Here is a 26204-nt window from a genome sequence, read left to right on the forward strand (position 1 = left end):
GGTGGCTGGAGAACTCTTTAGTATTTCTGGAGCAGAGGTGAAGGAATAGGATAAGGATGTGGCAATAGCATCCTACTTAGCACCCTTCTCTCTTAACAATCTGGCTTTGCAAAACACACTGTGTTCAAATTCTTCATATGGACAAAACCTATAAACCAAGTCTCACAGTTTCCCTTTCTTCATCAGATGCATGCATGTCTTCCCAGCAGACAGGGAGTTGAGAGGAGGGACAAGGGAAATGCTTACCCCATCAGAAGGATGTGCAGTCCAGCCAATCTCTGAGGTCTCTTGAGTCGTATCCAGAAGTATTTCTGTTTGTATTTAAAAAAATTAAATAAAAAAAGTATTCTGTGCTATTCCAAGTCAGACTAAAATCTTATCTGTTCCTCTCAAGATTTTCTTGTGGAGGACTTCCATACACCAAAAATAAACATTCATGTTTTGAGACTAAATATTACAGGTTATGTCCATACTAATAAATTAAGAAAGGCCAAGACAAAGGCAGAGGCAATAGGCATATAATCGTGCTAACTCATGATTCTCAAGTGGCTTGGCAATATTGTCAGACTTTCCCAGGCAAAGTATAAGCACACTGACAGCATGGTGCAGAGTTATCATAATGAGCAGTTCAGATGAGGCCCCACTCTTTTTGGAAAGGAAAAAAGGAAAAGGTGGGACACAAGATGAGCTACATGAATGCATGCCAGTCTCATTAGGACTATGGTTGCCCATTGCATCTGCACATGCAAGTGTGGACACAAGGCCAAAACATGTTTGTTCCCAGCTCTGGAACCAAATTTCTTTAGGAGTTTATGACCCAGCTGATCCTGTAATGGATTAATTTGTTCTGGAACTGGGAATTACATTGCAGGCCTGTATAGGAATCCCAGTATTAAATAATCTGTTGCATTATTACACTGCTCAAGAGTAGGGTACATGCAGAACTTCACAGGGCTAGTTTATTCCCAAAACTAGTCTGCATTTCCATTGTTATTGAATCTACCACTGCGACAGATCAGATGCCAGCCTTGACTGCTCTTGGGCAATTATTCACTGCTTGGGTACAAAGAAACACAAAAGAGATTTTGACAGTCCAAACTATAAACAAAGTATTCTCCAAAAGAGAATGTCAGGGTCTGGGACCACTGTGGTATGCAAGCATGTGCTCTTCACTCTGTATACTTAGGACACAGAATAAGAAAATGACTCAGGTGAATAGGTTATTTACATGTGTTGATATATACTGTATAAATCAATTGGCTTTTCCTAAATTCTGGGGAGCTTTATTTGCTTATTTTGATTTTCATATTTCTATCTCATTACTTTAAAAAAAACCTGCAAAAAACAGATTAAAAAATCCAACCCAAAACCTAACAGCCAGCTTACAAATAAGGTTCATGATCCATTAATAAACCTTGCAAAGGTTTAGTAATATGATTGTTCCATGTTTTTTATGCAGGAGAGAGATCCTCAATGTTTTCTATTTCCAGTTATGAATTGCATATGTCACTATCCCTATCAATACACCTGGGGATTCATTCCATATCAATCACTGGAAAGGAAAGACTCATCCTAATGAAGACATGATCAAGTGAGCAAGTTTATACAGACCTCAGCCTTCACCAATGTCCTTGAACTATATTCCCTATATTCCTACAGGACATTTTATACTTTTTAGACCTCCCTGAGGATGCAGCTCCTTGATTCAAAAGCAGTGCAAAATACGAGGCCTGGCTTGCCAAAACTGGAAAGAACTACTGGTTACAGCTGAAGCACAATCCCACTAAAATTATGTAACAGACCTCAGGAAATGCTGAGCTGCTCCATTCTCAAGGATAGCTCAGCTCCAACAGTCCCTCTGAGCAGCAGAACATCTGCAAAAGGCCTATGCCTCCCTGAGGCACAGTCTTCCCTGGGCTGCCCTAGCAGCAGAGGAACTTGGCATTCCCCCATGCCCATTACCTTCTCAATTGCACAGTCTGGCACAGGGATTGCACAGTGTCTTGTCATTACTTTGCCACTGGGATCCCAGACATATGCTGAAATAATACACAAGGCCATTTTTCAACACAGAAAGAACTTTTTTCTAATCAGATCTGAGTCTCCCATTTACTAAAGTACAATGCTTCTACCCCTTGGAAACTCTAGAAGTAAAATAGAGAAAAGTTAATCAGGGCATGGAAAGCCATAAAGAAAGTGAGAAAGAAACAGAGAAGAAAGGAAATGGAGAAGAATTGCTCAGTAGCCCTTGCTCTGCCATGTCAAGCAGATTCCCCAGACAACTTCTCACCAGTGAGCAAGGCAGTATTTACCAAGCACGTGAGTATTTTACAAGCAAACAGAAATAGGCAGCCTGAAGCAGACAGAACTGCCCCTTTCACAGTGAATACTTTAAGTCAGAAACCACTAGAAAAATAAGAAAAGTACACAAGAATTTTGTGTGCATAAATCTCATTTCGCAACCTACGGCCAGAAGTCCCTCACTATTTTTGTTCTTCCTCCCTTTCCTACTGGCTCTGTGCCTGGAATCACATCCCCAGTCACACTAGCTGCATGCACACTCATAAATCTAACAAGCTGTTAAACTGCTCTCTAGCTCTGAGGACAACAGGCACAGTATGGTTCATGTTCCCATGGCTAAAAATTCCAACCCCACAGAAGTGCACAGCTGCATCCAAACCACCTCCCAGGAAAGGTCCTCAGTCCATCCAAACCCCTGTTTGTGATAAGATTATTTGGCATGGGCCAAACAAACCCATGGCTGCGCTCATAATTTAACAGTATGAATGACTACATGTGTACAGGTATAAGCCTTCACTCTGACACTTTATTAGCACTGATGACTGAGTAGCACTTCACATCCTCACTGGGCTGGGCCACACCAGTATTCTGCTCCTCTTCAGTGCCAACAGAAATTATCTGTTCAGCTGAATTTATCACCTTAGAAGAAAAATGACTTATACCCTTTCAATATTGCTCAAAATCAAGGGTCTTGCAACATCAGGTTAGACTCAGTCTCAGTCTAGCCCATGATGCTGCTAGGGGCAACACTGATTCAGGTATCTCAGGGTATCATTGGAGCAATATTCTACTCTGCATTAAAAATGAGGAACAGGCAAGGTATCTGAGCAACCTAGAGGCTTTGAAACATGTGAAATTATGATAATTCTACAATTCTTTTTCTACTCCTGATTTAATCTCAGTTTTGAATAATGATATTCCGATTGCATATTACAACTGTTATTTTACTTCAAGGATGATAAAAACAACTAATAAGAGATTCTCCTATATTTCTCTTCCCTAAACTAAAAAAAAAAAAACCCAAAAAAACATCACTTTTTATAGAAGAGTCAAAGAGTCAAACGGGTTCATTACACTGCAAAATCTAAACTCTCATTTGAGCATTCTCAGTTCTTGCCAGCCAGAAAGGTGAAATAAAAATCCCAAATCCTTCAGCTCATACTATTCTGTATCTACACCACAAACCAATCTCTTGGGCTACATTATGCTATAATGTCAACATCCAGAAAAACTGGGCAGAGACTGGAAGCTATTGCAGATCAGGCTTTCAGAATAGGCACATTAATAATTTTTACATTTTGGTCTGCCTGTACTTTCAAGCAAGACTATTAAGCACTTGTGTTACAGACAAAATGATCCCTTGATGCAAGAGGATGACAATTCACCCAAGGATGACTGCCCCTTAGACAACCTTCATGGAGTCAGAGATGGCCTAACAGCTTTCTGGACTGAAGAATATTTGCCCCTGGTGTCTTAACAGTGCAGTGGTGCAAGAGGGAATTATACAACCAAAGCCTTGCAAACTACAGCCACAGACAGGTGAGTCGATCCTGAGAAGAGAGTAAAAGAATCCCTTTACCTGTGTGATGAGAATCTGCTACTAAAACTGTAGAATCACAGAATGAAACAAGCTAGAAGGGAGGTACAGAGGCCATCTTAACCAACACCCCCCCCCCCCCCGCTCAAGGCCAGGCTAAATTACAGTAGGCTGCTCCAAACCTTGTCCAATTGAATTCTGAATATATCCAAATGTACGCTGATAGAAGGCAAAGGGCACTATGGTAAAAGGTAACAGTCAGAGAGTTTGCTTTGCTATGGAGTGAATGCCTCAAGCAGCAAAACTTGCTTGCTTAACAGATTTGAAAAGAACTGAAACATTTCTGAGCTTATTCTGCCTTCCATGATCATTCCTTGAGAAAGTAGGAAGTGTGTGAATGCTCTCTAAGAAGGCTGGGAAGAGAAAGCATTCCCTGGGCTTATGCAAAAATAGTGTTAGGAGCTGTCAAATCCAGTAACCTCACAGAAGCCAGGCTGCTGCAGCTCCATGGCCCCAGGCACAAGCAATAGCAGGGTTAGGTGGGTATTCCCAACAGGCACACACACAGACACATGCAGGCACTGCACATCTATGAATGGCCAGCCACAAAGATCAACACACACAGAAGCACTCACCAGTCATGCAAACAGAAACAGCACCACCAATGGCCTCATCCTGCTTCCCCTTCTGGTTGGTCAAGATTCAGGTCTGCTAGTGTGAAATATATATGCATTTGTATACAGTGTGGATCTCTGCAATAACTGTCCTTAAAGATTTAGCCTCCTGACCTCTGGATCTGTGGTCTCTCCACCTGCTGCTACCTGAAGCTCACCTGAAGCCTCACTCCTGGTGTGAGCAGCCAGACAAGCTCACTCACTGTCTGTACACCCCTTCACACACACACAGAGGCATGCTACAGATTCCCTGCTAAATGGCTTTAAGGGTGCAGCCTTCCCAGCAGCTAGCCCTGGCTGCTTGCTCTCCTGAACTGCTATTCTGTGGATCTCTCCATGAAGTGGTCTTTGACACTCTGCCTACCCAGGAGCTGCCCTGGGATCATCTTGTCTCTGGGTACACTGAGATACACAACACATACACAGTACTCTCAAAGAACCCCTGGAACTTATGGTGACCAGAATACCTGACCTGGACCTCCTCATAGTTCTTCCCTCCCTGGATAAACCCCTCTGTTTGTCTCACTCATAGAGACACACACATTTAAACTGGTGTCTCACTCCTCCTCCAGACTCCGCTCTTTCCCTGCTTTCCCATCCCACTAACTCCACCACCAAGCTAGTCTGGCTTGCTGTAGAGATCACAAACTCACTAATTCAAGCTCACTCACTCCAGCTGCTTGCTGCTTGCATCACAGATCCTGTGACCGGCGGTCCATCTTGAGTTCCTAGCACTTGATTTTCATCCATTCCATGATCTTCAGCCGCTGGTAGCGCTGACTCATGGGCCACTCTGACCCGTGGTTCAACTCCAGTTGCTGGTATATAAATGTGCATATGCACACACACACACTCACAGACACACTCACAGACACACACACAGACACACACAGACACACAGACACACACAGACACACACAGACACACAGAGAGACACACAGACACACACAGACGTACAAAAACAAAGCCCCTTCACCCAGGTAACTGGTGAAAAATGGAATTTAGTAAGAAGATAGGACAGACGGTGGTGATCAGATGCCTGACAGCCATACTGACCTGCATTTGGTGTATGTGACTGGCCCCTTATCTCTCTACTTTCTCACACTTAATCCTCCCTTTCCACACCTACAGTTACTCCCCTAAACAACCCACAATAAATTTTGCAGATTATCTTCCCTACATCCCATAACAAACACCATGCCCCTTGCTGGCAACAATCTGCTTCAATCTGAAAGGTGCTCCAGAGAGCACTTCCACTGATTTAACTTAATGGGTTCATTCCCACCCCATGGACTGATCACACTCCTGTGATAGCTCTGGGAGAAGCTGGGACAGGGCACTTATTTCTCTGTTAGGTTATTGAGGATTCCCTGCCTTTCACTGCTCCTATGTGCTCCTTTAAGCATAGGGAGAGGACCCTTTTATCAAGAAGTTTTTATCACTCATATAAACAAATATATTTATTTATTCATTGTGCCAATCATTTGGAGACAAAATAGGGTGAAACCTTTGGGAAGCCCTAAATACAACAGAATGTCTTCCAAAACTAAACAGCAATTGTGGTGAAGTAAATAATATATCAGTAGCTAATGGCATATGCAACTGCAGTAAGTACTCCTTTCTTAAAAAATGAGTTGATGAAACAAGTAAAAAACCAAACAAAAATAGCCTAAAAATTCCTACTTGTTCATAACTACCCAACACCAATGTTGATGTTGTTTTTTAAAAGAAAATGTCTTAAAGATTTCCTATGACTTAATACAAAAAAACAAGCTACAGAATTATAGAGTATGCCTCCTAATATAAGAGAATATATACAAAGCCAATCTTTATGAGAGAAATTAGTCAAATTTTTTCTTGTATAAAGCTATAATGTCAATCCTGCAATGAATGATCCTGTGTTACTTCTGTAATGTTACTTCTCAAATGCAATTAATTTTAGGAAAGCTATTTGGAATCAATGGGTATGTGTTTAGAAAGTTCCATGAAGTATAATGTAATTTAACTGCTTGCTCTGTCAGAGCAAAATGCTGACACTATCAGAATATCAAAGTTGTCATCTGCAAGGAGGAATTCTCACACTCCAACCAGGAGTTATGTACCATCTGTGAAAGAGAGAAATGACAGCCAAATGCTGTAGGATATGGAAGTACACAGCTTTTTGCAAGGTAACACAGTTTTTAAGCTTTATGAATGATTGTATATTTTTCTCTTCCCCAGCCCCTTTCTTTTGTTAAAGCTCTAAGGAAACTGCTGGGATTAGCATGTTGCACTACTACTGATGTCAAAAAATGCAGACATCAAGAAATTAAAATTAAAAAAAGGTCCAACTTTGCATATGAAATCCAGTTAAATTACTATCTACAACTTTCCTAGAGATACAATATAATATCTACTCTTCCACAGCTTAAGAAGTTCATTCTCCAAACACTCACTATTAAGTCTAGAACTTGGGTCTAACTGCCACTGCCATCAAACCAGCTACTTTTGATGCAGCACAGCGTGACTTTTAATGCTTATCTACATTCTCCTGCTTGCTTTTCTTCATAGACATTAAGAAGTGAGCTTATTTTTTCCAAAGTTATACCAAGGCATACACTGAAATTCCCAGAGACCCTGCTTTACAAGAACGCCATTCCTTTTCTTTGCAGCTCTAATTAGCTTTGAATATAAACAGTGTTAACTGCAGCATGAATAGTCTCTCCTGTCCTACTGGCCTCCAAGCAGCAGATCTGGAACAGGTTTAACACAGGGCATGGTGCAAACCTGGGAACAGGGATGTCCCTAGCACAGGAACTACACAGGAATCTGTTATGGAAGGAAATGAATCAAATGGAGCTGCTGAGACTGACCAGAAGGATAAACCCCTGTCTGCTCCCCCTTTACAAACAGGCTGCACATCCAGCCAGGTCTCATTCACGTTCTGCATGCCTACAACAGGGTATTCCTCTACCCTGGGCCTTCCAAGCATGTAACAAAGTTTTTGGCATGCAGGAGAGCACCAGGAAAGAACTGTGAAGAAAATGTTTGCTAGGATTTTTAACTCATGTGAATCGCACCCAATCAAACAAAAAAGTTAATTTCACTTTTTTTTCCCCCTGAAATAAAATGACATTAATTTAAACCTTTTTCTGTATATACTAAACTGCATATAATAAACCAAAAGAGAGTGGTATTTTTCACTCTGAAGATTCCCTCTGGGGAAGGTATATTCTCCTCCACTTCAAAGGCAAGCCAATTTGAGCAATCAATATATTATTTTCAAAAGCCCAAGACAACAACCAGCTAGTAGAAAAAATAGGGGAAAAATGAAATGTCTGACCTCACTACCTTTTTTCTTCCGTATTCCCTTTTGCCAAAGAGATACTCTTAATGCAAAGAGGTTTTACCAAAGCAGAAGAATTATTGTCTCTATGTCTTGAATTTCTGGAAGATACTTAGAAAGACTGTCCAGCGACTCTGCAGGCTTGAGAGCTTGTTGTAAAATAAATGCAATCACTTACAGACAGAACACATCATTCCTCTGGAACATATTTAATGAGTTCTACAAAATGAACTCTGCTTGTGTTTACAGCTGTAGACATTTAGAACTCCATCAAAGTAAAACCAATATTCCACATAAAATTGATCTCAGTGCCCTAGCAAGAGCTGTTTCATTAACAAGTTATCACTTGCTCTCACCTGTCTTGACTGCAGCCCATCATGCATTCTTAAATTCTATGCTTCACAAACTTTTAAAATCAGAAAGGTTACCCTAAAATGTTAACTTAAATTCTCAGTGATAAACTGTAATTACATACATGTGTAGATTTTTAAAGAAATAAAATTACTGTATTTCTTTATGTAGCTTTGAGAAAAAGGAAAAATCCATTATTTCATCCAGTATGTAGTTCAAAAGTAATGCTCTCAAAATCAAATCCTCAAAAAACTCTTGCAGAGCTATAAACACTGAGAAATGTGATCTTAATGAAAACTTCTGTGCAATTGTGTTTCCTTTTATAAAGCTAACCCCCTCCCTCCCCCATATATAAATGTTTTCTGTTTTCAAACCAGTCTTCCCTAAAGTTTCCATTCAGGCTTTTTTTTGGTGTAAAAATCATGTCTAGAAAACTTTGCACAGACATGCTCATTCCTGGTGAAATCAGTATGTCCAAATACTAGAGCTATATTAAATAAATTCAGCCTAATGCCTCCTTTTTATGCATTAAAACCAATACCAACAAAATAATTTCAATTGCTTACAAGAACTTCTTCACTTCTGAGTCATGAGGGTGTTTAAACTCCCATTAGGTCCTGTAAAAGCATGCTGTCTTCTTTCTATCTGAGAAGCATTCTGCCTAAGAAGTATTTGCTCTCTTCATAATGCATATGAAGACAGTCTGAATCTTTTGGCTACTTCCCCTCTCTACAGCTTCTCCCTCTTTCCTTAATGATTAACATTAAGGTTTAGAAAATTTCAAAGTTTGAACAACATTTAGTTTGAGACAGAATGTGATTTACATTCAGACTTTAACTCAAATGCCCAAGAAACACTAGGAAGAATTGATTGATTCATTTTCCCACTCAGTCAACTCTCTTTAGTTGGAGGTGAAATGTGTTTTAAACACCATCTAAAACTTCTAAGAAGCTCTACAAAAACTGAAGACCACACTGGATATTCCCTATATTTTTCAACTTAAATCTGAAACCTGAATTTCAAGTTTCTGCTGTATATAATGAGTCAACAAACAAGCCATGGGCCTTTTTTCTTCCTTATGGACAACTCTGCACTAAAGCAAAGTTTTCCACATAGTTATCATCAGACTTTCCTCCCCTACCATATAATTTTTATTTGACTTTTGACCACAACAAAAATACTTACCTCTGAGATGCAAATCAGCTTTAAAGTGCAAACTTAGGACCATGCAGTACAGTCACAATGAAGATGCTGACTCCCTTGACCCTGAATTGAGAGCTGAAGTTCAGCTCATGGACACCTTTACTGTTTCCTCTCCACAGGCAGAATTTTACTGTCCTATTTTAATCCAGGCAGGTCAACTATGTGATCTGTGAAGCTGTATCACACAGTGCTTTTGAAACTCTTTTTATCTTTACAAACTTTCAGGACTGAGCACTGAATTCAAAAAATGTTCGTTTGTACAGGCATCACTCAGTTACTTCACATTTGCAGAGAGAATTTCTATCTCATTTCTATACCAGTTACACAAGGAATTACACAGTAATTTTTAATACAATTTTAAAATCAGCAATTCACAGAATTTCGGAGATTTAAGAATTTGTATTATAATCTTACATAAATTATTTAGCCTCTGAACTTCTCACACACACTGTATTCCCCTCCTATTAAGAGAAGGGATGCTTTAACAAGCTTTCCTCTTTTTATTAGATCTCACACTATTCTCCTTTCCTTTCCTCTAGGTCTTTCCTTGCTTCCCTTTGATTCCGTCTCTCCCTCCTCTCCTCTTTCAGTGGCTCTCAGAAATGCAAGAGATGAACATTCATCACAAAGCAGTACGGTTCACTGAGCACAAGTAGCTGCAAGGATATTCTTGGAACAAACAAGGGGACTGTTTACAGTACCTCTGCCCTTCTCTAACTCTCTTCCACAGCTCCCATCTTATCTCCTGCTCTCATCGCCCTCCCTTCTATCATGTATTCTTTCTTCTACCATTTTCTTGGCACCTCTTTTCCCCTGCCTACCTTTTCCCTACCTTGCCTCCAGTGCTTTCTCCCTCCTCTCTGCTGGCTAAATGTGAACTGCCTCTTCTTGTTAATGCAGAACATCCTCTCCTATCTATTATTTGAGGCAAGTTTTTCAGAGGTGAGACAAAAACTCTTGATTTCAGCCCATTGGGTGCTGTCTTCTCGAACGGTATAAACGTCCAGAGATTGTTTCACAAAGCAAACATGGCGCAAGAACAGAAACACGAGAATCAAATACACACAAAGCATAAGCAAGGAGCTTATTCCTGGATTAAAAAAAATCTATTCTTTGAGGCAGTCACTTCTGAGATAGATAGTAGTAATGCTCACTAATGATCCTTCATAAGAGGGTTTGCCTCTCCCACCAGAAACAATACTAATAACTTTTTAAATCCTAAGAGATAGTGATCAACCATCAAACAGAAAGACATGTGCTCAATGCTCATCTGAACTAGGATATAAGCATACTGGAGAGCACACTTTTTTTTTTTTTTAACCTCTACAGAAAACACTTTAAAGTTGATGTGAAACATCTGTTCTTACCTTCTAATGAGGTGACTAGATGAAAGAAGAAGACCATCCAGAGCCAACCCATTCCCGACACTCTTCTTGCACTGATGCCAGCATTAGAATCCATGAAGATTCTCTGTAAATACCACCATCTTCAACAAGCACACACCACTCTCTTGAAATAGTCTATTTCTTGGAATGTTTTAATACCTTTCGAAATTAAAGCACAGAGGTCTTTGCAGAGAAATGCTGTTTAGGAAAAAACAGAAGGTAGAAACAGAAATCAGGTCACTGTAACACAAAACTGACAGTTTTTATACACCCATTCCATCATTTACTCCTTCCAAGATATGGGTTAAAAAGGAGTAGCACAGACCCAGTATTTTCCATATACTCATCCCTCAAGACTTCAGTCAGTCACAGGTGTTTTTTGCACTGCCAGTACACACAGATTTTGAGACTTTCATGGCATCAGGGACGGTGTGGTTCCCAAATCAACATTAATCTCTACCACAGTATAGGCTGTACTATTACTGAAGTCCTGATCCTTTCTGCATCTTTGGCAATGTTTCTTGGAAGGTGTCCATTCCATTTCCCCTGTATGCTTTTCAAATTCTGTCTCTTGCAGTTTACACTTTGCCTTTTAAGGACTCTGCAGGGCAGTAGCCATGACAGGAGAGTCTTTGCCAACACAAATCTGCACAGCTGACACACTTGTACTGCATTTCACATGCAGGCATTTGTCCCTTTAAGCATATGACTGCACAACACTACTAAGTTGGACAGTATTTTTCCCATTGATATGTTGTACATGAGGAAGCAAACGCTGTGATATTTAAGGTCAAGCAGGAAGCCTGCATTACAGCCAGAAAAAGCACACAAGTCCAAGTTTATTATCTTAAGTGGGAAAAAAATCAAAATAAAACTCTACCACCACCATTAAGAACCTGACATAAAAGCTTATCTTACAGTAAGGGAGCAGCATGTAGCCTAATCCAGCACTGCATTAGATCAATACAGCATAACAATTTTGCTAAGCAAGGTAATTCTAGCTCCATTTGTCCAATTCTCAGCCCAACAGAGAAATATCACAGTAATATGTAGGTTGCATGCAAAAAGCCAGTATGTTTTTTTTCTTCAGGTGCTCTTTGAGCAGAGCATTGAAAATGCTCCAATGTCTTCAGTGAGACAGTGAAGCGTAGCTAAGGAGAAAGAAAAATGTCTCAGGCAATATACAGAAATGGCTCAATAACTTGGCTGAAAGAGGGGAGGAGGGGGGAAGAGTTGTAATTAAAAGGGGCAGCCTCAGTGCAATTATCTGAAAACCTTGCAGTAGGGGATTTGAGCAAGTTGGGCATAGCAGAGGAAAAAGCAGCCTGGGGAATATGAGAAAAGACAGCAGAGCGCAATTAGATTTGCTTTACTGAGAGGGAGAGAAATTTGGGCAGGATGGAACAGCTCTCTCTTCTGCTGCTCCCAGTGAGAACCTAGAGCACCCAAGACAGATGAACCAAAGGCACTCTGGGCATCACCAAAATGTAGGGAAACTAAAGGAATCTCAGCAAGAGGCAAAAGTTTTGGTCCATGACTTCTGAGGAAAGAGAAAAATAAAATCATTAACTATTACTGAGAAAAGATTAAATGTGAGGATGGATACAGGCACTGCTTATTACTTATGAAGCATGTATACAACACAACACATCACAGTATTAAAACACCACTGGATGCAACTGCAAAGAGGAGAAAATTTCAGGGTGAAAAGTCAGAAAGTCCTTCTTTACAGAAACAACTACCCAAGCACACAACAGCAGTTGCCTGGAAAAGGAGTAAAGATGCTGCCTGAGCCACCAAAACTAAGACTGGGCACACCAAAATCAAGCCTGCAGGACACCTCTACATGGAGACATAAATGCTCACCATTTGTATTGGCAAGCTATTATATTATAATATCTGTAAGTTTTTTATTGAACCAGTGAAATCCTAAGAGATGGGGACTTATAAGGATTCATAATGAAGGCAAGCAAATGCAGGAACAGAGGTCAAACAAACTGAAGAACACTTTCATTTCAGTCAAGGGACCTCATTTATCTGCAGAAGGCTTGAAAACAGCTCGCAATCTGCAGAAGGCTTGAAAACAGCTCGCAATTCAGATATTCTCATGTCACATAATGTCGGAGTCACAGGGCAGAAAACAGAACCCAAATACACTTTGGCTGCTGGATCTCCCACCAAAGCATTGAAATTACCACAAAACAGATATAACTAAAAAATCCCTCATACACAAAACCAGACACAAAACAATTTCTGGCTCCAAGGAAACCAATTGTTCTTCTGCTGCCCTCCTCACCTGCACATCTCTCTTACAACATCTCTTTGTCTTATCCTGGTTTCCTCTGTATCCCACCAAAGTTACACTGCTCTTCAAGAGGAATCATGCAGCCTTTGTCTGGATTAGGCTGGCAATTATTTTTCTCAAAATAAACTGTGGCTAAATCAAAAAGCTGGTTGTGATTTAGCAGATAAAAAAGGTAACTTTTTTTTTTAGGTTTTGGGTTTTTAATTTTTTTTTTTCTGCCTCTTCCACACCTCAATGAAAAATGCTTACTCCACAATGAAGGACAGAGAGAACATTATGGAAGCATTTAAGGGAGAGTAGGAGGGAAGCACTAGCCTCTGTGAATTAAAGAGTACCAAGCCCCTAAATTGCTAACCACGGCCCTGCCCTTCCCCCAAGCACTTGATGTGTACAGAATCTGACTACACCCAAAGACGCTCATCTTTCATTCTTTAGTTCTCCTACTACTTCTACCCTACACCAAACTACGTAAACAGAAACCTCAAACCATCCCAACTTTCCAACCACCCTCTCCTCTTGTCCACACAAGCACCTTTCCATGGCCACCTCAGCTAGTTACCTGCTCCAAAACTGCTTTCAGCAAGATTACTTCTCTTTGCTATGGAATCCACTATTCCCCACACTCCTCCAAATCCAACTGCAAAGCAATACACACTCTGTGGACAGGATCCTTTGAAGAACTTCCTTAAATACCCTTTCTCTTCCTCTCTCTCCTCCAAGTACATGAACTTGCCACTCATGTACGAGCTGTCAAACCTCTTATGATAACCTATTTTTAGGCATATATTTCCTTAGCTGGTAGAATGATTTCTATCTCCTTGGAAGTCCTGAAAATTTTAAACTGAGAAGTGACAGTTCCTGAGGACTAAAATGTCTTTCAATGATTCAACCCTGTGAAGATCCCAAGCAGCCAGAAAAGACCACTCATAATATTTTTACTGTAAATCCAAGCTCCAAGAGATGGGAGACGGAAGTTTCTGGGTTGTCTCCTTACATTACTCACCAAAGCTATCATGACTGTTTACTTTGGCACCATCACTGTGGTACCCAGATTACCAAAATTTGTGTTTGAGTTCCCAGTTAAAGAGATAAATACAATCACCACCACTATTTCCAAGAATCCTGGTTTCTTAGCTGAACAACAAGCAAGGGAGTAGAGTTCCTTGGGAAGCTTGTCAAGGTGAGTTTTGAACATCACCAAGGATGGAGATTCCTCAACTTTTTGGGGCTTCCGTAGCAGCATTGAAATGGGAAATTTAATTTTTTTTTTTACTGGGGATTTTTTTCTTCCTTATATGTAGTCACAATCTCCTTTGATCTCTTTTGCTTCCTATCTCAACAGAAGAGAGTCAGCTCTTGCCAAGCACCTCAAAGCTTCTTCTATCCAAGACTGAAAACACAAGCCATTTCAGCTGGAAAGCCTTGAATGTGAAACAGCATTCCTGGCTTGACTGGCACTGTTTAAGTCCTGTTTATTCTCACCAGACAGGGCCGGTGCTGTAATTTCTCACTTTTTCTGAACTCAAATCTTGAAGTGGGAACACTTCAGAACTATCTCCAGGCAAATGACGCTCAGTAGTGATAGTGCTCCCACATGTGCTAAAACAGCTGACAGTAGTACAGTTCTGTGCTTGTGAGAGTTCTGTCACAGAGGGCGGCTGTCTGTCCATGCTGCACCCAAGCTGCAGCAAAGCACTTCATGCAGCCAGTAGCTTTGCAGCAGCTTCTTTATGTAAATAAAGGATTCCCTCAAAGTTCAAGCATTGTCAGTGATAGCACCTGAAGAGCCATAGGGCACCAGTGCTGCCAAACAGGTCAGCATTAATCGAGAATTCCCTTTCATCAATGCATGTGTTTTTTTTAAGAAAGAAGAAGGTTTGCTCCAAGGTTTGTGCAGTCACTTATTTGAGAGCACCCCAATGATATATGTCTGGAGTCTTGATGGAGGTGGTCATGCACCTGACAAACCTAAGAGGGGTCCCCTTAGAATGGACTGCTTTTTTATTCTTCTGGGGTTTGCACAGCACTCTGAGACTGATCAAAAACAGTGACAGCTAGATAAACTGTGTTAATTCTGCGCTGGCCACAGGTTCTTCTGGACCTACGATTTGAACAAAACCCCTCCTTTTCTCAACCTCTTGACTCCAACCATAAAACTTTGGACAGACCTTCACTGAAGCACGTTCTAACTTACTACACAGACAATATGTAGTCTCAGATCAGAAAGTAAAGTACAGTGACCCTATTTCCCTCTGACAGACACCACCTGCAGAACCTGACATCAAATTTACCACTCATCAGAACCATGCATCTGTCTGGCTTCCACAGGAGGAATTCAGGCACGCATTTCAGATTAAGAAAAAATCTAGGATTGTTCAGGTACTGCACAAGCTTTCTGGAGAAAAGATGAGGGCCTGAATATAGCTGTTTCTTTGAGTTCTACACTTCAACACATAAGAAAATGCAGAAGCAGATGAATGTCCACCTAAGCCAAGTTTTCTCCGTGTCTCCAGTGCCAGGAAGAAGTGCTGTGTGCAGATGGCTTGCAAGCCTGACCTCTATGTGACCCACTTTTCTCCTCTTCCTCCGGTATCCACAAATGTAAGACAAAGATTACCAGAGAATATCTCCCAATTGATTCACTTTAATATCTCCTTAGGAATTCATCCAAGCCCTGTTTTGAACTTCTAACAGATTTGGAAAGATGTCTATCTTCGTGCAACAAAGTATTTTTACCTATTTGATATTGTTCTACTAATAGAAGCTGAAGTCGTAACAGTGCCAAATTTTTTATGTTTTCAATTCTTCTTATCTGTTCCAAGAACTTTTCCAAATCATCTTGTTTCCTCCCACTGGAACAATGCTTCTTCCTCATTCATTGTTAACTGACTCCTCTAGGCCTATTTCACAGTAGAAATCATTATATGGGTCTAATTTCCCTCTGCTACACTTGATTCCACAAATTTTCCCTGTATTTGTCATACTTATTCCTCACACAAAGGACCTAGATGGAAAATAAATGCACCTCAAGAACGCTCCAGTGTAGCGAAAATGCTGTACCTTTGCAAACACAGTTTTTCCTCCTCCTGCACATTTTGCACTGTGACTCATATCAGCTTAATATTATCTCTCAGCAAGAACCATTAAAAAGATAAATGAGCACAACATCTGGGAGAGTCAATAAACTACTATTCCAATTAATTTGTGCGGCACACTGATTCATCACATTTAGGCAGAGTACAAAAAGTGGAATTAATACCTCTCATTCATGATAAATAGGGAATCATGATAGTGTTACACATCAAGCAAAAGGCCTCCCCCCGTCCTTTGTTGCCCCCGGTTCTATCCTACTATAATTGCTCCTTTGCCACTGGGATGCCCTTGCAGCAGGGCTCACTGGGATAAAATCCACAATGTTGTTATGAAAAGCTGTCACTCAGTGCCTGTCCAGCAGTCTGAGCATGACATAATATTGCCTACCTTCTTTCTTACACAATAATTACAATAACTGCTATTCATAGCAATCTTTCTACGCCCCAAACAGGAAGTGAAGGGGGGGGGGGGAGCAACACATAATTTATCGCTCAGGGTTTTAATATCATGAAGTTAATGTGTTTTCTTCAAAAATTCTATTACGGGGACACATAAAGCACCACAGAAAAATGACTGACTAAATAAACAGATAATTTCAATAGCTGCTGTATATCTTTTTATCCTCTGTTACTAATTGAGATTATTTTTAATGACTCCGAACTACTTTGAAAATATCTGAGAAGAGTGTAAGATTTATGGAAAAAAAACCTGTGGATTTTTTACAGTCTGTTCAGTTGCTTCATTTAATTTTGAGAGAAACGCTCTAGATGAAATGTATAACTAAGTTTAAAGGAATACTTCCTCAAGAGCATACTTCATAGCTGGCTTGATCATTTGCTTCCTACAGATTATCTAGATAGAGTTGTGTGTGTTCCTCTTGGGATCCCTTAAGTATACAATGAGACTCCAAAAGCTGATTCTGAATGTTCTCCAAAGAAAGGCATTTATTTCCTTGTTTACCATGGAAACACCAGGCGTTGTGAAGCTGATCTTCCATGCTCTGATTATACATTTCCTAGTGGTATCCAAATTAAGAACTTCCATAGCTCTTAAAGTGAAGAAAGAGATGCTTATTTTCATGAATTTTTATTAAACCCTTGAGGCTCTAAAAGGGTGCCCAACTTAGAAGCATAATGACTCAAATGACCTCTACAGTCAGTGGACTGAGCTGAATCATGTTCACCAGGGTAACTAAGACCTGCACTAATTAAAAAGGGAGCTATGGACAGCAGAACAGCTCTCTCCCGATGACTCCCCAGGTGCAGCCTGAAGGTATCTGGGGAGATTCTGAGCCTCTCTGCGATCTCCCAACCCACACAGGAGGCCAGGTTAGCATCTCTTTAGATAACTACAGTGCTTTCCCTTAAATCACTCTGCTCTGCCAATGACACACTTGGCTAGAGCAGCTCTACAGCTTGGCTTGTAAATCTAGTCTTTCTTCCTAAGTAAAATTAATTCACAGCTGCCCCGTGTTTCTGGAGCCTTTCTCAATGCCTCCACATCATGTTTTGCTATGCCTAACAAAGATGGACACTGATGTCTTGAAACTACAGCAATTAAAAAAATATTCTGATTAAAGATACGGATTCTTTCTTCCATCTATTATGTACTTGAATTACATACATATTAAACACAACTAAGTTCCTGAAAACAATTTCTTCCCACCTAACAAGATTTGACTTCACTGACAATTTTTATACTGATTTGTGTCGTTTTCAAAGAAACATTGGCAATTATAATCAAGTTTCTGACATTACGGCCGGGAAGCAAAATCCCAGCTCCAGAATATTAACAGCATTATAGAATGAAAAATGTGAGGAAATTAATTGTTATTTATGTTATCCATTACTTGCTTCTTCTCTAAATATAACAGGAAACTCTTCTAAAATGTAACAGGAATTGAAGTGATACAGAAATTACTCCCTTTGAATTTTCATACTGTAAATAAAGGAGACTGTGCAAACAGGGGGAAATGAATTAACAGCTGTCCATCACGTTTATCTTCTTTGATGGAAAGAGAAGATGACAACTGTACCCACTGGGTATGGCTTTACTGTCCTGTTATTGATTTTACTCTAATTCCTCAGGATACCTCTCTCAGTACAACTGTGCACAGATCCCTGCACTTTTATCTATGTAGAAATACACATGATGTTATCAACTTCAAGTATAATTTATCTTCGACAATTATACTTTCATCTGTACAAAAGGAAGACATAAGGCTTCAGCAAAGAAAAAAATATGCAATTCACAAACTCTAGGGCACAGCTGCAAACCTTTGTTAAGCACTATGTAAAATGTTGTATTTCCAAAATTCTAAGTACAGAATTTTAAGTTTAGAATACTAGTCTCAAGTATCCCAGAAGATCACCACATTATTAACTTCCAGGTGAAAGTAATCTATGGTACTAAAAATTCTTTGAAAATTTCCTTCTCTGATACAACTTAATTTTAAACAAACACCTCAAAATTCACTGAAATTTTATAATAGAAGACGTCTGAAAACAAGAAAAAAGATGCATCCTATTTCTGCATTTAAAAGGGGAAGGGAAATAACACATTTTCATAAATGGTTATTAAACAAAGAATGTTTTGCTGTCCTGGTTTTGGCTGGGATAGAGTTAAATTTCTTCTTAGGAGCTGGCACAGAGCTGTGTTTTGGATTGAGAATACTCTTAATAACACAGATGTTTTAGTTGTTGCTAAGTAAAGCTTACTCTAAATCAAGAACTTTTAAATTTCCCATGCTCTGCCAGTGAGGAGATGGACAAGAAACTGGGAGGGAGCATGGCCAGGAACAGCTGACCCCAACAGGCTGAAGACATATTCCACACTCTGGAATGTCATGCTCAGTACATAAACAGAGGGGACGTGGCCAGGATCTGTTGATGATGGCTCAGGGATGTGCTGGGCATCCATCAGCGGGTGGTGAGAGACTGTACCATGAGTCACTTGTAGTTTTTGGGGGTTATGCCTCTCTCCCCCTTTCCTCCTTTCCTTTCCATCATCATCATCAACATCATCACCATTATTATTATTTTACTACAATTATTAGACTGTTTGAAGTGTTGTTATCTCAACCCATGTCTTTTACCTTTTCCCAGTTCTCCTTCCCATGGCACTGGGATGGGAGGGGTGGGAGGGTGGGGGCTAACGAGCAGCTGTGTGCTGCTCAGCTGCCAGCTGGGGTTAAACCACGACAGTGACGTAAAGAGAATGTCCCTAAAATCATGTTCTCATCTACTCAGCAATGCTGATCATGCTTTTTTTTTCAATTGAAATTAAAGTTATTGTATACCAAGTTCTGTTTGCTGATGGGTGGAAAGTGGTAAAGAAGCCAAGCTTAGTGTTGGCAATGGCCAGACAAGCAATGCCACAAATCAGAAAAATAACCTTGACATTTGCTGACCAAGTCTGCAAATGCAACTGCAAATCTGCAAAGACAACCCAAACACAGAGATGCACAACAGCCTTAAAGGCATTTTCAGGACACACTGGAAAAGAAATCAAGGGCCTGAAGGGTTGAGCAGGAGAAAAAGTGAGAGCGGCTTGCAACACTAAGATATTAATAAGTCTAAGAAAAGAGATGCTTTATACTAATGCTCTTTCCCATTGTAACTTAAGAATGTAGCCTTACATGGCATGTCTAGAAATATATGAAGCTAGATCCATGCACAAACACTCAAAAGATACAATGGAGGGGAAAAAAAGAACAAGCTGAAAATACTTTTCTTAAACTGTTCATTGCGGACCACTTTTGCAAAATCCTTTAGTAAGGATTAATATTTTCTTCAGCTGCACTAAAGAATTTCAATTTTTGCAAAATTATGCTCACTGTCCTCATCTCTAATTTTGCTTTTGACTTCACGAGGGTTTTACAGTAAGAAATATTTAGCATAAGCAGAAAATCCATGTCATTTGTATTCACAGAATTCAAGGTTATGTTGCCTGTTGGGATATAGTGGCAGCACTGACAGCCGGTTAAAAGATAATGTTCCTCTTCTATGGGAATTCCCATCATTTTCAAATTGCCTTTCATTCCATGGGAGAAACTGTCATTTCAAAACAGATTACAGAAAGGACTAATAATATTAAAGCATCTTAATTTAAGTGCAGCTCTTTTTATTAACCTCCTGTCTGGCTTCAATGAGGCAGCTTGGGTTTGCAGAGAATGTGCTTCATAATTTAAGGGTTAATTAAAACTACTTTTTTCCATTTTAATCAGTTTCACAGCCTTGGGCTGTCATAGAGTTTGGTTCACAAATTGTTGGCTTCATGCATTTGCAGATAGAGGCTACTTTTAAAACTAGTTAATTACTAGCATTATTTATCATCACTGTTTTTATTCCTGTTAAGAGAAGCAAGAATGCTTCTTTGTAAAACAACAAGGCAGAAAAGCACTGAAGCATGATCACTTTACTGACTTTTTCACTGCTTTGACCTTGCTGTCCAAACCTACTTTCCTACCTTCACTCCATGCAAATGATTACCAGGTACCTTCCATCTAGTTATAACCCCACAGAATTACAAATACCAGTTTTTGAGTTCATAAGGTTGCCTCAACAGAGGGCTGCAACATAGCATATTCCCCAAATGGGAGTGAGAATAAAAAATTATATTCAGTCAAGCTGATTCCCTTACATTCTGCTGACTGCACCAACAGGCTGTACAATATACAAGCTTTAGCTCCAGCACGTAAATTAGAGCGTTTGATGTGGAAATATATGCACAAAACTAGGAAGCTATGAGGGAGGGAGAAAATGGCCCAGAGAAGAGCTCTACTACACAGCCGTCATTCTTTTATGACCACTGTTTGCCAAGATGGGAATTCTGTCTGTTCTACTACTAGTTTGAGTCTCACATTCTCGTCAGGTATTACAACATCACAAAACAACCCTGCGCTGCACTGGTCATACTCTGAGAAGTGCACCACACCAACACTTACTACAGTCTGTCTACAGCCATTTTTTGCAGGAGGTGTTACTTCACTGTGCAGACAGGCAATTAGGGAGCTACCTTGGCAGCAACCTCTTGAGAACACAGAGAAAAGAACTATGAGATCTACAACCAAGGCAAGAAAATATATGGTTTCTCCAGTTTTGCTGTCCTCAGTCCCAGTCTTGAAACCCATAATATTCATCCAGACTCAGTTGTCTTTCATCTTAGTGCCTTGGTCTCACTGTTAAAATGACTGAACTGAGCAACAAGAACAGACATTACAGAAGTTCTGTTGGACTTCAGAAACATCTCACTTGGTCTTTCACACTAAGTTTCTTTCAACTTTTGTCACCATCTAGATGATTATTTAGAGAACAACACTAATGATTCATGTTGATTCAAGGCTAAAACCAGGTTTTCACTTTGATTTTGGGAATCAGGTTGCCCAAAATTGGCTCTCATCTACAAGACAACTGAGAGGGAATTGAAGCAGAAACAGCAGCTTGAAGAAAAGAAATCAGATGAATGCTCCAAAGAAGAGATGATCTGAATGGCAATGACTGCTTGAAACAATTACCTGAGTTTAGTGAAGCATCAGAAAGAGCCCATGTGTAGCAAAAGTGGGTTAGAGAGCTCTACCAAAAATTTGAACTTGCCACTGGCAGAGCCTGAAGAGCAGCCAATTTTGTTCTCAGGTCCTTCCCTCCTCCTCCGTCCTGCATTTCCAGTTCGATGTTTCCACCCTCAGGAAATGGGGACATTATGTGCCACTAATACTTCAGCAGAACAGAAATAGTCTTAAGAGGAAAAGGGAAGGCCAAGCAGGTTACGGTAGAAGGATATTTCAGGCTCATAGCATCTCTTTCTAATGCATGTTTGTATTATTTTTTTGTGCCAGAGATGAAAGCAACAACACATAATTCTCAGAGTTCATCCTGCCTCCTCTGTGTCTCAAAGGCTTATTTATATTTCAGTGTGAATGCTGGGGCTCACTGCTCTTGTTACATCCACATTCAACCTCAAAACCAAAGGATTACATTTAAAATGGAGTGAGTACAATACACCACTTCCTTTCCTTGGATATCAACCAGTCTTGGTCTTAACAGAGCAGATCCAAGACATGTTTTCTGTCAGGAAGGCAGCACCTCCCCAGCTGATGGCAAAACTATAATAATAGAAATGAAATAAGGGGGATGGGCACCTTTATTTAGAGTCAACATCTGGCTTACAGTCCCATATCAACTGCAGGATTTTTGTTGGTGTATTTCTTTAGGCTTCCCTAGTCATAGTTTTAAATGTCATTAGCAATAAGGCTTCCATGACTTTCTACAATCTATGTGGACCTTTGCTGGAAGAAAACACACCTTAATACTGAACCCCAACCCATCTACTTTGGGCAATTTGAGCCAGCCCTTTTCCTTTGGCCAGCACATTGCCTAGAATCCTGTCAATAGTCTTTTAGGTACTCTAGCTACTCCAGAGCAAACCCTTTTCACTCATCAGTAAGCTAGTGCTTTTTAATAGCATTTTAAAAATTCCCTGTAGTCACCTAATCACTTCTGTTGCTCTTCACTGAGCTCCCAGTTCATCAGTGCTGTGGCACCCAAGTTCACACAGTCAAACACAAATAGTCTCTGTGCATTTGCATTAGTGCCATGAAGTCAGGGACTGTACAATTTCAACACCACAGGTTCAGAGGCACAAAAGAAAAAAAAAGTAGAAAATGCCAGGCTGATATGCTGTGATCTGAGTGGAAGAGGGGAAGGCTAAGCCTTTAAAAAATAATCTAAAAACTAATTTTAAAAGAACTTTCTAAGGATTTAGGGCAAGTTCCCCTTCCCATTCTCATTTTCATATACACAACGCTTTTCAACACTGGTCTGGTACAGTGGCCTGGTACAGACTATTGGCCAAGAGAAGCAGGAAATGTACAATTCAACAGACCCTATTCTGATCCTTTCAATTAGGACTGTCCAGTAGGTGTTAATTTATCAAACACTGTTTTTACTCTGTTTCTGAAGACTGATTTGCTTTCTTCACACTCTGTCATCACACACACAGGGTAACCCATTAGACATAATCAAAAGAATCTATTTAGGAGACAATTTTTAAAAGCTATTCTTCTAAGGTAACAGGGATCTAGTCACTAATCTGATTTCACAGAATCACAGAATGGTCTGGGTTGGAGGGGACCTTAAAGACCATTTAATTCTGACCCCCTGCCATGGGCAGGGACACCTTCCATTAGACCAGGTCGCTCCAAGCCCCATCCAGCCTGGCCTTGAGCACCTCCAGGAAGGGGGCATCCACAGCTTCTCCAGGCAACCTGTTCCAGAGCCTCACTACTCTCTCAGTAAAGAATTCCTTCCTCTACACTAACCCTTCAAGTCTGAAGTCTTTCCCAGATATTGTATTGCTTACAGGTCCTTGCCAAAAGTCCCTCTCCAGCTCTCTTAGGTACCGGAACATTTAAGTACTCTCTCCCCTTTAGGTACTGGAAGGCCACAATAATGTCACTCCAGAGTCTTCCCCAGTCTGAACAATCTCAGCTTGTCTTCAGAAGAGGACACCCCTCTTCCTGGCCTTTTCTGGCCCTCCCTTCATGGCCCTCCATCTTCTGCCCGAAGATGTCCTTAGTTCTTCCAAGAACCTGCAGTTCTCTGAGACCATCCAGAGCCACTTCTAATTCAAGAGTGGTAAAATCATCCATGAGAAACACACAGCCATCAACACCATTCTTGCAGTCTGAGTTAAGAGAAATTCTGACTGAAACAAGGAGCACAAGTCATGCATCATTCCCATTACGTTATTTCACCAAATGTCTTTCTGGTGCTCAGCCTGGGGCCCCAAGCAAAAAGGTAGCTACAGTAAGGCTCAAAATGAAGACTAATTACTCTTCAGCATCTGACTCCACATACATGTCCCAGCAGAACAAGGCACGTGCAAAGTAAGAAAATTCCCTCTGTCAAAGCCTCTACCTATCCCCTAGATTTTAACAGACTGCTGATTTGCACTCAAGTCACCAGAATTTGTTCTCACATCAAATGAAAACATCTTTATGTACTTCTGACGTGGTTAGATACTGGAAGAGGAGAAGACCACTAAGATCCTCTCAGCACTAGCAATGAAACAAACATTCCTCACAGCACTATTCCATTCCTGACACCATAGTGATGGCAGTGCTAACTGCTGATATGGTAGCCCCTTTATGGACAACACATGCACCAAACGGGATTAGCAAATTCACTGAAAAGTGAAAATGTCAGTACGTATTTCCATCCCCCTTGCTGCTGGCACCAGCTGAAAGCCTACTGACATTAGGAAGGGAAGGGACCATCTGGGAGTCAACTACAGGCATGCATCCCAATCCAGTTGTGCTTCCAGCAGCTTCTTCCTGGCTCAAACCCAAGAAGGAGTAATTTCAAACATCTTCCTGGTGCAGAAAGCATTCCAGATTCTGCGTACTGGAATGAAATTGATCCTAGCTGTGAGTGAAACCTAACACTTGGAAATTCAAACAGTCTTATAAACAGCTCACTTTGAATTTCCAAATTGAAATTATTCAAAACCAGCCCAGAAGGATCTGTAATGTTGTCCCTCTTGTGACATCCCACTCTCTTCTTAGAGAACAGTTAAGAAGATAAGAGAGTTCTGCCAAGGAACCATGCTTCCATTTGCAGACATCCCCAGGATCTGAGAGAGCCTGTGGTAAGCCTGATGCTAAAGGCTTCCACACAGGCGTCAGTATCCTACACACTGCCTCTGAAGTGGTCAGCTGGGCCAAACAGATTCATATCATGTGAGTGTTTTGCAGTAAGTGGGAGAGAGATCAGGTCATTTAGGGAGCTTTGAAAGCTTTACAGTAACTTGGAGAAACATCATATGCTAAAACAGAAATATCTTACAAAGAGCCAGTAGTTCTCAGTCTTTAGCTTCTAGGGTTTAATTACATGATTTAGACACATTGGATATTTTCCAGAGACATGGCACAGAGCAAAAAACTGTACTTGGAAACTGCAGAATCAGCAGAGGAATCATTTACTTGGCAAGCTTAAGGAGACAGGGGGGGAAAAAAAAGCCTGTCTGAAAATGAAGTCATGTATGTTTCAATGTGCAGGTCTGGGCTGGCAAGAATTTCCATCCTAAGGTGAATCAAGAGCTTAAGGATTCAGCTTTCACATGTAAGACTGCAGTTTTCAGGCTGGAGAGGCTGTGTTCTTATGGTACCCAGCATCTTCTCTGCTGCCAGGACAGCCCTTCTCCTGCTCTTTGCCCGCAGCTGTGTGCACACACGGGCATGCGCACACGCGCGTGCACACGGACGTGGGGGTGTGCATGTGAAACGTCTGAACAAAAATCTTCTTGACAAGCAGGCCTGAGCAGCAGAATGCACAGGGGCCTCTGGAGGCACGGAAAATTGAAACCAGTGACTAGAAGAGCTTTTGTCAGAAGCGGTCTCAAGAACAATCTTCAAGTAGGACCTCTGTGACAGAAGCATCAGCTTGCTCCGTGATGACTTTTTAAGAGGCAAGACAGCACCTTCAGTATAAAATAAGGTGACAAGATCTCCAAAAAGTACATGCATTTTAATTGTATTTTTTAAAACACAATATATATTAACAGTACCCTTCCGATAAAAATCTGTTTCTGGTGGCAGAGGAGTATTTCTTGACAGCACAACAGAGTGACTCTGAGAAGGAAGTACTAGTGTAGCTATTTGTTAAGTTTAAAACTCCTTGTATAAATCAAGTGTGAGAAGAGTGACAACATGAAATGGCTTTTTCTTACAGAATTGCTGCTCACATGTTTGACTGCTGTGGCTGACATGAGCAATTAAGGAGCTTTTATCCTTTTGGGGGTCTGTTTACACAGCAGCACTGGAGAAAAAGTGCTAGTTTGCTGTTGTACAACATCTACAGAATTATTTAAAAAATACACCTGTGTTACATTTGTGAACACCCCTGAAACCCATGACACTTCATGGTTGCCAAAGAGCAAACATGAGAGAAGAGTGATATCCAACCCAAGATTTATCAGGTAGAAGCTAAAGTATAAGGTCACAATGAGTTGGAAAACTGCTGAATGCATGCAG

The 26204-nt window shown here is 40.6% G+C and overlaps 1 protein-coding gene across 4 annotated transcripts in view; it reads right to left on the reverse strand.

Annotated features, from left to right (window-relative positions):
- Window positions 1-26204, reverse strand: part of EPHB6 (EPH receptor B6) — an 80635-nt gene that overhangs the window by 50972 nt on the left and 3459 nt on the right. For all 4 annotated transcript variants that reach the window (XM_026797959.2, XM_005494955.4, XM_026797958.2 and 1 more), the window contains exons 2-3: window positions 10759-10974; window positions 247-311 (exon numbers count right to left, since the gene is read on the reverse strand). In XM_026797959.2, coding sequence (XP_026653760.2) covers window positions 247-311; window positions 10759-10852 — 159 coding nt within the window. In that variant the 5' untranslated portion in view covers window positions 10853-10974. The remainder of the gene's footprint in view (window positions 1-246; window positions 312-10758; window positions 10975-26204) is intronic.

The sequence above is a fragment of the Zonotrichia albicollis genome, chromosome 2 (assembly GCF_047830755.1).
Source record: "Zonotrichia albicollis isolate bZonAlb1 chromosome 2, bZonAlb1.hap1, whole genome shotgun sequence".
In the NCBI taxonomy this organism is placed as follows: Eukaryota; Metazoa; Chordata; class Aves; order Passeriformes; family Passerellidae; genus Zonotrichia; species Zonotrichia albicollis.